Here is a 17340-nt window from a genome sequence, read left to right on the forward strand (position 1 = left end):
TTGTTGATATTTAAGTAAGTGTTTGGACCGTTTTCTGGAAGACTAGAGGAGGTTACTGCTTTACTCCCTCACAAAAATCGAACCCCGCAACTGATTTCCATGGTAGCGCTGATCCTTGTTGCAGAGAAACTTTTGGATGTAAATGTGGACAGTTCACACACCCTCACGTCTCCAGCCTCTCCTCTTCACCAATCCAACTCGCTCGTCTTCTCACTCACACCGCACCACCGCCGCCGTCACTAGCCCCGCCGTCGGCGCTAACACCCACAACTCCTTGATACAATCTCTATGCAAGAAAGGACAGCTGAAACAAGCCCTTCAATTGCTCTCCAAGGAGCCCAATCCGACGCAACGAACCTACGAGCTCCTCATCCTATCCTGCGCCGATAAAAAATCTGTACCGGACGCCCTAAATGTTCACCGCGAGCTTATCGACGATGGTTTTGGCGAAGATCCCTTTTTGGCGACTAAACTCATAAATATGTACTCACAATTGGACTGCATCGATGACGCACGCCAGGTGTTTGATAAAATTTGCGATAGAACGATATATGTCTGGAATGCTCTCTTCCAGGCGTTATCTTTGGCTGGTCATGGCGATGAGGTTTTGGGCTTATATAGACGGATGATTCAGGTTGGCATCGCATCTGATAGGTTTACGTATACATATGTGTTGAAGGCTTGTGTTGTTTCTGAGTCGCAGGTTTCTCTGCTTCAGAATGGGAAAGAAATTCATGCTCATATTTTAAGACATGGGTATGACAATGTTGTTCATATTATGACTACCTTAGTTGATATGTATGCGAGGTTTGGCTGTGTGGACTATGCTAGCCGTGTGTTCCGTGAAATGCCTGATAAAAATGTGGTTTCTTGGAGTGCTATGATCGCGTGTTATGCTAGGAATGGCAGACCTTATGATGCATTGGAGCTTTTTCGAGAGATGATGATGCTCGAGACTAGTGATCTGTTGCCTAATTCAGTAACGATAGTGAGCGTGCTGCAAGCCTGTGGAGCGATAGCTGCACTGGAGCAAGGGAAGTTAATACATGGATATATACTTAGAAAAGGGCTTGATACAATTGTTCCGGTTACTAGTGCTCTTGTGACCATGTATGCGAGGTGTGGAAATCTTGATACGGGGCAATGCGTTTTTGATCAGATGAGTAAGAGGGATGTGGTTGCGTGGAATTCCATGATTTCGAGCTATGGGATTCATGGGCGTGGAGCCAAGGCTGTTGAATTGTTTGAGGAGATGGTTCGACGAGGAGTGTCCCCAACTCCGATATCATTTGTTAGCGTTTTGGGAGCTTGTAGTCACGCAGGACTTGTTGAGGAGGGGAAGGCTTTGTTTGAATCTATGGTGAAGAAACATGGGATTTACCCTAGCGTGGAGCACTATGCTTGTATGGTTGATCTTCTCGGGAGAGCCAACCGGCTGGATGAAGCAGCTAGGATCATAGAAGACATGCGAATTGAACCGGGGCCTGAAGTTTGGGGCTCTCTTCTTGGATCGTGTAGGATTCATTGCAATGTGGAGCTTGCGGAGAGGGCAAGTCGAAGGCTTTTCGAGCTCGAGCCCAGGAATGCAGGGAACTATGTCCTTTTGGCCGATATTTATGCCGAAGCTGGGATGTGGGAGGAAGTAAAGAGAGTAAAGAAGCTTTTGGACTGTAGAGAGCTAGAAAAAGTTTCAGGTTGCAGCTGGATTGAAGTCAGGAGAAGAGTTTATTCTCTCACTTCAGTGGAGGAGTTTAACCCCCAAATAGAGCAGATTCATGCATTGCTGCTACAGTTATCAGCAGAAATGAAGGACTATGGATATGTCCCTGATGCGAAAATCGTGCTGTATGATCTCGACAGGGAGGAGAAAGAACGCATTTTGTTAGGTCACAGCGAGAAATTGGCAGTTGGGTTTGGATTGATCAATAGTGGCAAAGGTGAAACCATCAGGATTGCCAAGAACCTCAGGTTGTGTGAAGACTGTCACTCTTTCACAAAGTTTATCTCCAAATTTACTAACCGTGAAATTTTAGTTAGAGATATCAACCGCTTTCATCATTTCAGGGACGGTGTTTGTTCCTGCGGGGATTATTGGTAAATGCTAATCATTTCAAAATTTAGATGTACAGTTGTTACACAGTCAAAACTTATCGAATTAAGATTAGACATCATTTGATGGTTTACAAATTACAAGCATTCTTACATGAAAGAATTTCTCATCCTTCACTTTAAAAAATCTATAAAAAAAAATAAAGAATAAAAATCACGTAAACAGCCTTGCCTCGTTCTCAGGCTCTCAGCACGACCTCTGAGTCATCTTGCTTCATCTTCAAAAGATTATTCTCAATGTTCCTAAGCACAGGTTTGTAGCTGTAAAGGGAAAAAATGAATATTATAAGAAACTCAGATGCATTGGGGAGGGGCTTAGGCAATTTGACAGCAAAGAAAAAAAGGAGATAGTACTAGAGGCATACATGCGTGCTAGACCATTGTATGCCTGTATTGCTTGCTGGAGTTTTACTGATAGTTGTAGAGCTTCTGCAGACAATGCTTCAGCTCTGCTCTGTTCTTTCACAAGCTGACCCTGAAGAAATAATAGCTAGCTATTTAGAAGGCCAGTCATTCCAATATATAAAACAAAATTTTTAAGAACACATGTGACTTTTATCTGTAAATCAATACAGAGACTCCATGACACAAAAACTGGGCCAAATGTTGGTCTGTATCATAAATGAGGTGCTTTCAATTGCCACCATCAAACATTTCAAACATATTAGTGAAAGGTTTTCTATATGTTACTAATGGCCTGTACATTGCTGCAAGTGTAAACCTAAAAGGAGATGATTATTAAATAGAATACCAAAATACCAGTTTGACTGAACCCCAAAGGTGGAATAAGATGTACGTGGAAGTATGTTAATATGTTGAGACTACAACAGTAATGAATAGGAACATACGTTGAGACTACAACAGTAATGAATAGGATAGAAACGGAACCAAAACTCAATGACTAACCTTGAGGGAGACAATTTCTGCTGTATACTCTGAGGCTTGAGCACCATTTCCCCCCTCTTTATTGGATCCAAAAAAACCTCTCTGACTTGGCTTGTCATTTGCACTTCCTATTCCTGATTGTTCAGTTCTCAACTTGTCTAACAAGCCACGGAGCTCCTCGTTTTGTTTCAAACAATCTTTCACCTGCATGAGAATGACATTATACAATGTGGAATATGTATTCACCCTCAGATTACTCCTACATTATTCTTATTATAGAATTATTATTATAGAATGATAATTTCACCAAGACCACCTGAAGTTTCTGGCAGTAACAATTGGGATCCTCTGTTTGAAAAATTAAATTAAAAATGCCAAGGGCATTCAATTGCACCGCTTTTCATAGTACAAAAAATTGAAATTTATACCCATATAATTCTTCTCCAATTCAATTTTAATCCCATCATACCATTTTTGGTAATGCTGGGAAAGGGTTTTGTTTCGAATTTCGTACTGTAACTGTGAACACTCTTTCAATGCCATTTCACTCGAACACTTCATTTCTTGAAATACTTTTTTCCCTTTTCTGTGAAAGATTTGGATTGTCAAAATAATTAATCCATTATTATTTAGTTCTCTTGATGCTATCTATATATATGTGTGTTGTGTTGAATCTTCCTGCCAGCATACTTACATAAAAAGTGTAGGTAATATTATTTGTGTTAGCATTCAAAAATAGAAGTGTTCAGAATCAATTGAAATTAGGCCAATATCTCATTAAACTAAAGTTCAATTTTAAAGAACGGTTTTCCCATAAAGGCAAAAATAACAAGAAAACAGATTTTCTATTATGTTTAATTGGTTTTTTTATTGTGCTTCAAAAGTCATCCAGGGATCTGAAACAAGGACCGGGTGTAACAGTAGAAAGCATAGGAAGTCCATGTCAAATGTCACCATCCTAACTTTACACTGACAATTTGCAATGTTAAGGTGAGCATCAAGTCTCAAACTCTCTCCAGGAACAAATAAACTCAGACTTCATAATTACCTTATTCTCCCAGTGCACTACCATTCCCATTGCTTCTTCATTTGCAGATGAGAGATTGGAATTTTCGTCAAACAGTCTCTCTATTTCTGAGGACTGGGAATCAATCTATAAAACAAGACCAGAAGGTAGTTAGTTCCTTATCTATGCTCTATGGGTTAAACATATAAAAGGATAATAGGACAAGGCATGTTACCTCAGCCAGCAGTTTCTGCCGGCTATTTTCCAATCTTTCAATAGCTACAGCCATATCATGTAATTGCTTCTCAAGTTTTTCTTTGTCTTTCTAAAAGCATAACAAACATTAAACACAAAACACCCAAAAAATAATTAATTAATTATCTCACTTGCAATAGCATGCACAATGAGACTTATCTAAGTTGTAATCAAAATAGACATGGCTTTTGAAGGAGCCAGAAAGAGATAGAAATCAAAGTAAAATGTACGATTGCTATCGGAAAAAATTCTGATGATAAACAACGGAAGTAGAGCACATCATGCAGTGTCTAGGTAAAAAGGGATGCACGCAATTCATTATCAAACATGTAAACCTAGTTATGAGAAGAAAAAAATGCCAGATTTCATCACCCTACAGTCTTTTCAACAGATTTGTATAAATGTTGAAAATAACTAGACCAATATTTTATAGCTACAATGTATAAAGCGAGAACCATGGAGGAATCAGCATAAATTAATAGCCTTTGGAATCAAATAGAGTCTTCTTTTTTTACATCAATTACTACATATTAATCATCAGCACAAGGCATTTAACAATCATTTCTAAGTACAGCTTACAAACAATTAAAATCTCAGGGCAAATATTACCAACCAAAGATGTCATTATTTACCAATGAGAATGTGTTATCCGAAGCCTGTTGAGTGACATCCTCTGCAGTAATCAGATATGTCGTTAGTAACCTATAGCTAGGTACAAGGAAACTAAGTAGTGCTCTCAGAAGCAAAGATAAGCTGCATGAAGAATCCATCTACTGATTCAAGTTATGCTACATCTGGCTCTAAAAACAATTCCCATTTCCCAACAAGTGAGATAAAAAATGCTAATAATACACACACACACATCACATAGAAAAGTGAAAGGAACCTAAAATAGGCTTCGACTCATTCACTGTTCAAATTATGACTTCTAAAAGCTGAAATTTAGTTCAAAAAAGTTCTTTACAGTATATCACAGTGAATTCCAATACCTGAAACCTTTTTTGAAAGAGTAGCAAGCTTCTCTTCTAAGTCCTGCTTTTCCGAACTAAGGGTAGTTGTCCGTGCTAGTTCCTCTACTAGACGTTGTTGCTCTTGTTGTCTCAACAGAGACTCTTGCTGTTATTTTTTCCAATTGAGCACAACTAAATTATTTTTTAGACAAATGTAAAATAACACCAATGCTAAATCTAACCTCAAGCAGAGATCTTAAATTGGCAAGCTCCTTTTCCATAGCTTGCATGTGATCAGGTGAAAAACCCATTAAGGTGGTGCCACTAGGTGGACCACTCATTGCTTGTCGCTGTAATGAGTTTAGTTCTGCACGGAGTGCTGCTGCATCCTCCTCGGCCTAATACAAAAAATTAATTAGCATGCATAAAATTTGCTGGCCTTCTACTCTCATTTCACTGCTTTACTAAGGGAACTGCTAGCATACCCGATATTGATCTTCTTCTGCCTCCTTCAACTGTTTCTTAAGTGTACGAAGCTGGGCTGACAGGTCCTCCTATACCAAATTAGAAACAGAACTCATATGTGTATAGAAACTACCTCATGATTAGGATTTGAAGGAAATAGTGAGATGATATGTACCCTTGCAACCACAGCTGCATCTTTTTCCATTGCTACATCCCTGAGTGCTTTTCGTAATGATGGTACAGTACTTTGCTCCTGCAAATTATAGAAGTCTCATGGCTGTCAAATAGATTCATCAACTGAAAATGTATAACAGGAATGCGTTGCACTTACCATATCATTGAGACGCTTCTGGAATGTGTCATTCTCAGCTTCTACTGCTTGAAGCTGATAAATAAGGTAATGATAAAGTTCATCATAGAAAATAGATTAAACTACAATTAGCCCTCCCAAGATTAAAATAAAGTTCTATCATAGAAACAATGACTAACTTCACAAAGTACGAGAAATACTTAATACCTTTGAGAACAGAGTTTTATTTTCTTCTTCTAGATCAATGTTCTTCTTTTGTATGTGCTGTAATTGAGCAACTAAGCCTGTAATATCATTCTGCATTCAAAATTTAAAAAGAAAAATAAAAATAAAAGTTAATGAGTAGAACTACCAAGAAAAATTAACACACAATGCTCACAACATACAAAGCTTCATTTCTTAACTGCAAGACACTACATCTCTGAACTAAAAGCAAAGATGATTTCTCAAACACAACAATTTAATCCATATATTAAAGATTGTAAAGAAGTGCATGAAGTTAAAGAGAGAATTTTTCAGCAGACTAATCAATACTATTTATTAACTGCAGTAAAAAAACATAAAAGTTAATGGACATAATTTCGAAATGAGTCGAGTTTCATACCTCTGCGAGCCGATTTCCGCTCTCTGATTTACTTATCTCGGGAGCATCTGCACCAAAAGGGTTTAAAAGAACAAAAGAAGCTAAGCTCATAAGAATGGACTATGAAGATAAAATTTCAGAAAATCACAAAACGAATACCGTTAGGGCTTGCAACGGCTTTGGCGAGATCAGGTCCAGAGGACGTTTTGATCAATCTCTCTGCGGCTCTCTTCTGGCGAATTTCTTCTAGCTGATTTTTACATTTAAAAAAATTACGACAAATTAGCAAAAAAAAAAAAAAAGAACATGTAAATTGACGGATAAGAAATCAGAATCCATGATTGCAAACAACAGAGATCCATACCGTTCTTCGACCTAGTGATGCATGACGAGAGTCCATCGCAGAGAGAAAATTTCTTCTAACGAATACGAATTCCTTGGAGAGAGAGGGAGATCGGCTGAATTTTTAACAGTCGTTGGTTAGCAAACAGTAGCTCGCCGGGCGCGAAGATGATATCCAAGTTGGGCTTCTTCACAAGTCATGTACTATATCGGATAATTGGTAGATAACAATAAGGCCCACACAGTGGTCCATTTGATAGGCCCAACTAGTATTCATTGCAGCCCATTTTAGGGACTGGGACTCAGATGATATGGTTGTCTTTCTCTAGATGGACCAAACTAGACTCAAATGTTCATATTTGACTCTGTATTGTGTAATCAATAATCATGATTGTTTTTTAAATATGTCAATTATCAATTTTATTTTGAATTATTAGTGGTGTAAATGTTGCTCTTCAATTTTTTAAACGTGATTATCTCTTAATAGGAAGAAAGAGAACAAACAAGACGTGGTATTCGAGCACGGGAAAATGGTGTTTAGTTACATTTACACCAATAATAATTTAAAGGTGGCAATATATGTCACGTTTTGAAAATTGAGAGATAATATTTACACCAAAAATAAGTAATAATTCAGGAGTGACATTAATAATTGACATATTTGTGATGGGCATAAGTTACTATTTTCCTTTAACAAATTATGGAGTATTATTTTTGGACAACCTTGAATTCCCAACTTGAAAGTCATCATATAGCTATCACAATATGGGCTACATTCAAAGTGCATTTTAGAGATGATATGTTTTCTCATAAATCAAAGAATAAAAATAACATTATAAAGTATAATTTAATTCAAACATAAATATAAGCACCATTTTTTCTTATTATTATTATTATTATTTGTTCTAGTATTTCAATTGGTATTCTTTAGTCCGAGGTTTATCAACAAAACGTAATATTTACGCAACCCAATAAACCGAATCAATCCTAGCTTAATGCAATAATTATGCAAACATTCTCAATAAGACGAGAATGTTTTTATGTCAAATTGCGGATGTTACAATCTTACACCTACGAAATAAATTTAAAGTAAACACGAGTAACATTAATTAATCAGATCGTGCATGCATGAAAACAGGTTGAAATTAAACCACGTCGACCCCATGTGCCTACGTAGATATGCGCGTCCCCGGATTATCCTCCCTAATCAATTATTTGTGTTCACCTTTTTTTATCACGAAGCATGTGATAATCATTCATGGACAGCCATTTCCTTCCTTTTCCTTTTTCCTTTTGCTTTTTTTTTTTCTTTAATACATCAAGACTAATTCTCAAACTCCAAAACTTTTACCCAATACCAACTAAAAAGTGTCTCAAATTTCTATTCACTCTTACTTGTACACTTTGTATACCCAATCAGACGGATCAACTAGGGTTCAAATTTTCACACTGAAGAAAAACTTTAAGCCGGTGTTACTATTATGTGTACAAAAATTTTCGTATCCTCTAATTAATCAAACCAGCTCCCTCAATGTTTTCATATTCTTACTAGAATTCGAACCCGTACACTATCAATAGATGAACAACTTAACGTGATCCGTCTAACTACTCGTTTCGAGGGTTTTGGTCCATTTATCAGCGCCACTGATCTCGCAGGTAGATTCCTGGTTAGGTGAAATTAAGAAGCAAAAACAAGACACTGGTACGATGAAAACAACAGGATGTAACGTAACCCTGAAAAGAACGGAATATAACGGAGATACAGGAGAAAATTCCTTAATCATTTTCACTTAATCAGCAAGCAAAGACGTACTGCGGTCACTGTTAACACAACATTATTGAGGTCCTCCCCTGGTATAAAACCACTGACGAGCGAGTGAACCGGTGAGATATAGAGATGGGAATGGAGGGCAAGAAGTTCTGTTTCTGCATCCCACGTGGGAAGAAAAACACCAAGGCCAAAGACGATTCGGAGACTCCGATGTCGAGTAGCGGCGCCAAGAATGAGCAAACCGGTCACGGTAATCATGTCGTCAGCAACCATGACGGGGTTGCAAGCCACGATGCCGGCGGCATGGCCGCGGCGATGATGGCATCCAGCCACGTGTCTCAGATGGAGGGCCTCGGCGCCGCTGAGGGTAGTTCGCACGGCGGCGCCGGACATGGAGGCGGTGAGGGTGGTGGAGGTGAATAGGCCGGAGATCTAAAGCTAGCTACAGTTCTGCTTTGGGTATTTGGTTTTGGATTGGCTTGCCTTTGTTGATATTGTTTCCTGCTTCCACTTTCTGGGATATTTAATATTTTTAGTATTTGCTTATTTAATAATTTAATATATGATATGCATAATCAGTGTATGATTTTAGTAGTATTATATTGGTGCATTTCCTTCGATTCTTGATGTGATAAATGTGTATGATCAGTTTATTATTTCATTTTGTTATTTTTTTGCATTCCATAGGATCCAATTCTTAAGGGATACAAATTTAGTATTTACTTACATATAATTAAAATGTATATATTGAAGTTAAATTGAAAAATAAATTGTTCTAAAAATACCTTATATTATGAATTTGATCATAAAAGTGTTGGATCTAGTTGATGGTGCAACTATGACTAGGTTTGAGAGTTGGGACTTCAGATCTAATAACAATACTAATCAACATAATAGGGTTACTGTAGTTGTATTATATTGATGGCATAAAAACTTGAAGAATAGCACAACTATATAGCAACGAGAATGAGCCAAAGGTGTTGTGCTTGAGCAGCATAGCTGTGTCTTCTTAAATGAGAGATCAGGTAAAAAAATATTTATACGTGATCGAAAATGCTCTTTTTCCCTCTGATAAGATTTTAAGAAAAATATAGGGGGAATTTGTAACATTGTTCATATTTTTTTAAATCACTAAAGCTATAAATTTATTTAAAAAATCTATAATTATTCTTAAGGGATATGATAATCCGTGTATGATTTTAGTAGTATTATATTGGTGCATTTCCTTCGATTCTTGATGTGATAAGTGTGTATGATCATTGATCAGTTTATTTCATTGTTATATTTTACATTCCATAGGGATCCAATTCTTAATTAAGGGATACAAATTTGTTTTTGTTGACTACTATTGACCATGTTATAATGTAGTATTCCCATGAAGTACAAAGGACTAATATCGCTTCTACTAAAGTTCAAACTCACCTCTCTCATGTGAAGTGCAATCGGGTGCCACTAGATCACAAGGTCTTTGACACAAATTTACTATTTATTTACCCATTATTAAAATGTATAGATTAAAATTAAACAGAGAAATAAGTCATCATACTAAATATATCTTATACTATGAGTTTAATCATGAAAGTATTGGATCAGGCCAATGGTAACTATAACTAGGCCTGAGAGTTAGGGGTTAGAGATCGGATCCTTGACCAAGGGTGCAACAATGACTAAGCTTGAGAGTTGGGACTTGAGATCTAATAACAATAGTAATCAGCATAATAGGGTTAATGTAGTTGTATTATATTGACGGCATACAAACTTGAAGAATATCACAACTATATAGCAACTAGAATTTTGGTAGAGTATAACTATTATCAACTAGAATTTTGTAGCACATGAGTTCCCACAAAGACCTTTGATTGATTTTCATCAAATATAATCTCTTATGAAAGATGATATTAAGCTCCGCTACATAATATCATTGGTAAAATAAACTTAAATATGCAGCTAATAAATGTCATCACCACATGATAATGGGTCATTGACAATATGGTCTTTATATGACCTAGCACAGATAATAATCGACGGAGTAATTATCCTTTTGAAAAAGGAATTATGAATTCCTTTAAAGGATTGCAAATGAAGTTATTACCTTCATTTAGAAGGGATAATATGTACCATAAATGTTCTTTATTTAGTTAAAAATAAGCGTAGAATTACTAAATTTGATATGTTTATTTGAGAAATCCTTAATGGATTTATAAAATAAGCATTACAACATATTTGCTGTTGAAGTACAAAGGCTTTACTTAACTTGAAATACTAAAACAATTTCCTCATGAGGTAGGAAAATGTAAAAGCATCAAATATTTAGTTTTACATTTTTACCCTCAATTTTGACACATATTTAACATAGATTTAACACCTATCCAACTTTGGGCAAATTAAAAGTTAAATACTTAGTTTTACATTTTTGCCCTCAATTTTAACACCTATTTAACATAGATTTAACAGACGAACAAAAATTGGTACAAAATCAATAGTTAAGGGACCAACTTTGGTCAAATTAAAAGTCGAGGATAAAAATTGGTAAAAGTTAATAGTCGAATGAACATTTTATGGAATTAACTCGTGTTTTTTTTCCTTACGGGGTGTTTGGTAGAATGTAGTTGCAATTCAATTGCAATGTTTTCTTTGGCAATAGAAATTACAAATTTTAGTCAAGTTCGAACTCACAACCTCTTATATGGAAGAGATATTCGGTGTCATTGGACCACAAGATCCTTGGCTTAGTATGAATACTTTAATTGGTAATTTAAGTTATTTAAATATTTTGAAAAAAAAAACCTTATAATTGACATAATCTTATTCTCTCAAATAATAATAGTTCCATATTTTATTATTCCTTTTAGAAATGTTTTATATCGTAAAACTAACTGTACTATTCAAATCGTTTTATGTAATCATAGTACTGTTTATAATTATTTTATTTGAAAAAAAATTTATTTCAACTGTACTATATAACAATTGGGTCCTCAGCCAGCAGAATAGGATAGAGGGCTTCCTCCTAATGTTGATTTATTTGTGTACAAATGGTACAATCTCTATATACAAATGTTGACAATTAAAATAAAAATATACGGAGTAACAATAAGAACAAAATCTGCAACGGCGCACCGCAAGTCCGAGGCCACACACACGTAACGGGACGGGAGTTCGGCCGTGCCCCGTGCCCCGTGCGTGGAGCACATGTACTCATCAATCATCATCTCCACTACTTACATACGAGGCCACGACCCACGAGCGCAGATTCCCGTGACAGCCTGTCTCGTCGTATCCGTCCATTGTCTTACATCTAACACCTGCTCCATCGCTCTCTCTCTCTCTCTCTCTCTCTCACTCACACTCTCTCTCTCTCTGTTTATCGAATACCGGCTTTGAGCTGAGAACCAGTCAATCCTCGCCGCCGTCCGCCATGGCTCCGATGATCGAATCTGCTTGGTCGGTAAGATTTCTGCTCCAATTATTTGGATGAACTACGCATTTAGCTTTCCATTGCCATAGATTTGCAGCATTGCTACTCGTGGATCTACTCAATTTGTTGATATATGGAATTGTTTGTGTCGCCTGCTCCGAATGGCTCCGGTTGTCTGTGTTTTTTCAGTCTCTCCTGTCCGTGCATTCTAAAATTCGTGTTCTGAGAAGGACGCACAGACATTTTGGGGTTTAAGCACGGTTTGTGCTTCTGAAAGTAAATTTAAAATCAATAAATTGCCGAGTTTTATCGTCTTTTTATTTTTTATTTTTTAAATTATATATTCTGAGTAGTATAATTACTGTACCTGGGCAGCCTTGTTGCAGATTGAGCTGATTACTTGATTAGTTTTAGTATACTTTGATTAGTTTTAGTATAATGAGAGAAACATGTTATGTTACTGTGCCTTGGTGGTGACAGGCCTTGTTTCTCATCATTAACCACAAATGATAATGGAATTTATGTTGTGACGTCAGGTGATAATGTGATTAGTCTAAGTTTTGTCATGCTCCATTCCTATTTGTTTTTGTTGGTTGCATAAAGGTCTATTTTTAGCGTAAATACAAATTGAGTGGTACAGAAGGAAATGAAATTGATAGGTGGTAATGTAGTTATTGTAGTCATGGAGCTAGCTTGAAGTTGTCAAATTAGATCAAACAGTAGAGGGATAAATCAGCATTGCAGTAATGTTTAGTCCTTTGCTGGATGTGATGTAACTTGTAAGAGATCATATTTACCTGGAAAATCTGTACATTTTAGGTGTATGGTATTATGATCCCATGTCCTGGACCTGCTTAATTTTGCATAGAAATAGAATTGTTGTATATTTGCTTATTAAAAAGAAAAAAGGATTGTTGTATGCCTGGAAATGTCATCTCCAACACTAGAAGAATGATGATTTGATAACTGTTGAATGTAAATAAATGTCATCATTTAAAATATAAGTAATGTACTTCTGATAACAAGAAAGCAATTTTTTTCTAAAGTCTAAACTAACACAGTACTATGAAGTTTTCATAATTTTTTTTGACAAAAGAATGATACTGGGTTTCTCTGTTTTTGGTTTCAGTAGTTTTGCTGCTTGAATTTGAATTCCCCGAACAGTCTAGATACACAGACACATATTCCTATAAAATTAAATGTTCAACTATGTAGGATAGCCATGTTAATAAGTCAACTCTATACATAAATCATATTCTGCCAGAATGGAGTGCTGCTTGTTCTTCAACTTTTGGGTAGAAACCACACTCAGGATTTGGCTATGGCTTGTAACCACTTGTTCTTCAATTTTTTCCTTCTATGTTTGAAACTTGACTTTTACTCATTTACCAATCAAAATTAAGCCAAGCTTGTTAAACATGAGATAATATCGTATAATCTGGTTGACTGCTGGTGCCTGTTGAAGATTTATTTATGATCTTATTCTGGATTTTATTATTGATGGCCATGGATGAAGTATTTCTTGCTGTATTGATTGAAGAAAAATAGAAGACTAAAATAAAAAGAAGAAGCTTTCTTTGTTTCTTTCTTTATTGTTTTCTCATTTGTTTTTAGGGGTATTTGATATTGTCTATATATTCATTATTACATTGTATCAACCATATGTCTAATGCCCATTTGATGGATTTTCTTTTCTTGATGTTGCAGTATCTTATTACTCATTTTAGTGACTTCCAATTGGCTTGCCTTGGAAGTTTCTTTATTCATGAAAGTGTCTTCTTCTTGTCTGGGCTTCCATTTATATTATTTGAAAGGGCTGGATGGTTGCACAAGTACAAGATCCAGGTATCAGTCTGAAATTTTTTGTGCTTTTATAGTTTTACTGGATAAGAGATATTTACTAGTATTTCATGTTGCCTTAATGCTCTCTTGTTATTCCATTTGATGCTAGAGTGGCAAATGGGCGGGTTAAAATGGTTTCATGAAATATGGATGGTTTTGTAACCTACCCAAATTAATTGTGGTTGAGTTGGGTATGTCAAAACTGGTCTAAGTAGCTGGTTGAAAATTGTTTGGAGTGTTGGTCAAACCATTGTGAACCTCTTTCAAATTTGTAGTTTTTTAAATAACAGGTGAAAAACTTGTTGTAGCTAAATTTCATTAATCTTAGTCAAAGTCAAAACCTCAAGTTTGGTTAAAAAGAATTTAGAATTTGATCCCCACAGTTATCACATTTCCAATAATAACCCAGAATCATAGGCTTGGTAGAATACCTAAGAAAACAAGCTTTTATATGTTCTCACCACAACTTGCTCTAGTTATTGCTGTCAGCATCCCAAAGATGAAAAAATAATTGATCAGTTGTAGAATCATACAAACATAGCAACACAATCTCATCTTCATTTTTCAATTGAAGAATGGAGGAGGCAAGAAGTAAAAGCTCACTTCACTGTGGACTTATTTGAGAAGAGAAGAAATTGAAAAATTAACAGCCATAGTTCTTGCTTTTTGCAATTGCAAGAAGAATGTTGGAATGAAATGGTGTTTCAGTGGTAACAGAGAAGAGAAAAGAGGTGATCAGTGGATGTCTTGAGAGTTATAAGAAGAAAAGACTATTGAGTCCAAGACCTATAGTTGAAGCAGTGTTGGCCCATCTATGGGGGTGTTTGATAAATGGCTGTTCAGCCATTTTTTAGGGTGTGTTTGGACACACGGAAGGGTTTCTGGTGTTTGGAAAGGAGGAGGAAAATAGAGTCAATGGAAATTAGCTTGTTGATCAATGGAAAAGAAGCCCCATTTTATGGAAAATGACTTGCCCTTTTTTTTTGGGGGGGGGGGGGGGGGGGAATCATTTTCCGGAAGTTTGCTTTGCTTACAATTTTGCTTCTTTCTTCTCCTTCCGACTCCAACTGCTTCAGCTTCTTCATCTTCATCTCATCTTCTTGCCATCTTCAGCTTCTTATCTTCTTCTTCAAGCAGACAAAACCAATCGCCAGTCCAACTGGTTTCCGTGAAACCAGTCTGCCACTGGTTTCACAAACCAGTGTACCTGTTTTTTATTTATTTTTTATTTTTTATTTTTTAGAGAAGTGTCTCCTGTTTTTATGTATTCAATTAAAATACATAAAGAAATTAATTAAAATATTCAATTATACAATTATGTTCATTTTCTTGCCCATTTTCTGGAAAATGAACCAAACACACAAAGACAGTTTTCTGCTCTGTAGCCAAACACAAGAAAGGAAAATGTTTTCTGTAAAATGACTTATTTTTTAGAAATCATTTTCCTGCTTTCCAAACACACCCTTAGTTGATTTGACCAACTTTGGCTGTTTGACTTGGCTCAAATAGCTAAAAATCTAAAATGAGTGTTTGGTAAATAGCCAATTGATGCCAATCAGCCATTTTTTAACACAGTGCTCCAAGTAGCATTTTGCAATAAGTTGATTGCATTTAATTTCCAAAAGTCTAACTTGTCCTTAAAAATTCTAAAATCTCATCCTCCCACATAGAACAATTCCTCAGGATGTCTGGAACAACACTGTTGAATCTTTGACAAATTCTTCTGGTGAAGAAATGGGGGAAAATGACACCACACCAGATCTAGGATTTCGTTTTCATCCTCGCTGCCATCTCCGATCATTGCTTCTCCATCTTGCTTTTTTCTTTCTTTTTTTTTTTTTTTCCCCTCTCACGCTGCCATGACTGGAATTTTGAGTGAACCTTCGATTCTTACTGTTGATTAGTTCTAAAGTCCCTAGCCAATGCTACCCATGCCATTGATTTTGCAATCACTGCAGATTCTCACCATTTTTTTGCTATTGCTATGCTTGGAAGAGACAAATGAAAATGGGCCTTTGCCCTTGGATAACTCAATTTAGGGCTACGCTTTTAAAGCAAATTTAGGGCTTTGTTTTTTATATTTTCCTTTGCATGTTTTAAATAATTACAATTTGGTCTAAAGAATTTGTTGAATTATTTCAAATTTGTCCTTTTAGCTTACAACTGAGCCCTAATTTCTTTGGTTTCACTTAATTTCACATATAAAGAAAATAATAGAAATAATCACAAAATTGATGCAATTAAATAGTAATTAGCCTGGAATATAATTAAAATAATATAAGAAATAAATAATAATAAGGATAATAATAGTAATAATAATAATAACTTTTAAAATAAAATAGTTTTAAATTTTATATATTTAAAACTAAAAATAATTTAAGGATAGTCAAATAAATAAAACATTTGACTTATGTCCTTATATGTCATTTTATGTGTTACTGACTTACTGGCTAACAATAAATAACTAATTTACCCACCATTTTTTTTTTTAATGAATTGCTAATATTATCAGTTACTCAAAACAACTAATATACAGAATGCATAAAAATTTAGGGTGTGTTCGGTGAGATATACAATAGTGGGCTGAAATTGCTCCCTGTACTTTTGAATAGGAAATCTTATCATGCATTTGAAGCAAAGCATATTTCCAGGCTGTCTAAGTGGAATTCTTAAGTGATACAGATTAACATTTTAAAGCTCATACTATTTGATGTCTTAAAGTTAGACTTTAGAATGGTTTGTCATCCATATTCTCAGAGAGAATTCTTTTAGAAAATTAATTAGTATAGAGAGAAATTGAAGATTGCTCCATGTTCCATTTATGCTTTTTGCAGTAGGTAGTAATTGGAGAATGAATTTCTCAGGTTCATAGCATTGAACATGGTTTTGAAAGTGGCTTTTAAATGTATCATCATGTTGAGCATGGCTTCTGCAAAGCTCACAATGGTTAATTGCTGAAAAGGGCATTTTGTAAAATAACATTTTTAGATCATGAATTTGCCACTTAAAAGGGGTATTTTTATCCTTTGAGGATGCATTACACATAATTGTGCTGATTTTCATAACTTATATTTGTGATCTCTTCTTTGGTGCAGACAAAAAATAACACCCCAGCAGCACAGGAGAAATGCATCACTCGCCTGCTACTGTATCATTTTGGTGTTAATCTCCCAGTAATGATTTTATCCTACCCTGTCTTTAGACACATGGGGATGCGAAGTAGCCTTCCGTTGCCGTCCTGGTATTTTCAGGTTCTTTATATACTTAAGCTTAGTCGAATGATGTGGCATTTCCTGTTTTTGCCTAATGGCACAGTGCTACACTGCTACCAGTCTACCAGATATTTCAATTGTCTACATCCCTCCCGCTCCCCCCCCCCCCCCCCCCCCCCCCCCCCCCCCCCCCCC

General features: G+C 35.9%; 3 protein-coding genes across 3 annotated transcripts in view; 2 read left to right on the forward strand and 1 right to left on the reverse strand.

The window, feature by feature from the left end:
• The first annotated feature begins 53 nt into the window (after positions 1-53).
• On the forward strand, positions 54-2171 carry LOC116016323 (pentatricopeptide repeat-containing protein At3g46790, chloroplastic). Its single transcript, XM_031256538.1, has one exon. It carries the CDS (start codon positions 143-145, stop codon positions 2096-2098), a length of 1956 nt encoding a protein of 651 aa, XP_031112398.1. The 5' UTR covers positions 54-142; the 3' UTR covers positions 2099-2171.
• Positions 2133-7076, reverse strand: LOC116016324 (paramyosin). The gene is made up of 15 exons (XM_031256540.1): positions 6928-7076; positions 6723-6813; positions 6585-6631; positions 6188-6277; positions 6002-6055; positions 5846-5923; positions 5691-5759; positions 5448-5603; positions 5245-5371; positions 4888-4928; positions 4236-4325; positions 4043-4147; positions 3016-3198; positions 2475-2584; positions 2133-2370 (listed from the first exon to the last, which is right to left on the reverse strand). Exons 1-15 carry the CDS (start codon positions 6961-6963, stop codon positions 2289-2291), a joined length of 1359 nt encoding a protein of 452 aa, XP_031112400.1. The 5' UTR covers positions 6964-7076; the 3' UTR covers positions 2133-2288.
• A 4768-nt stretch (positions 7077-11844) lies between these two features.
• Positions 11845-17340, forward strand: part of LOC116017168 (methylsterol monooxygenase 2-2) — an 8778-nt gene continuing 3282 nt past the window's right edge. Inside the window, exons 1-3 of the mRNA XM_031257702.1 lie at positions 11845-12121; positions 13799-13936; positions 17029-17174. Coding sequence (XP_031113562.1) covers positions 12092-12121; positions 13799-13936; positions 17029-17174 — 314 coding nt within the window. The 5' untranslated portion in view covers positions 11845-12091. The remainder of the gene's footprint in view (positions 12122-13798; positions 13937-17028; positions 17175-17340) is intronic.

The sequence above is a fragment of the Ipomoea triloba genome, chromosome 4 (assembly GCF_003576645.1).
Source record: "Ipomoea triloba cultivar NCNSP0323 chromosome 4, ASM357664v1".
In the NCBI taxonomy this organism is placed as follows: Eukaryota; Viridiplantae; Streptophyta; class Magnoliopsida; order Solanales; family Convolvulaceae; genus Ipomoea; species Ipomoea triloba.

What these genes read in the sequence shown, in the direction of transcription:
- LOC116016323 (XM_031256538.1), top strand. Translation starts at nt 143, where the DNA reads ATGTGGACAGTTCACACACCCTCACGTCTCCAGCCTCTCCTCTTCACC.
- LOC116016324 (XM_031256540.1), bottom strand. Translation starts at nt 6,963, where the DNA reads ATGGACTCTCGTCATGCATCACTAGGTCGAAGAACG. An exon ending in CATCACTAGGTCGAAGAACG is followed by an intron (nt 6,814 to 6,927) that starts GTATGGATCTCT and finishes TGTAAAAATCAG; the next exon opens with CTAGAAGAAATTCGCCAGAA. An exon ending in ATGCAGCTGTGGTTGCAAGG is followed by an intron (nt 5,760 to 5,845) that starts GTACATATCATC and finishes AATTTGGTATAG; the next exon opens with GAGGACCTGTCAGCCCAGCT.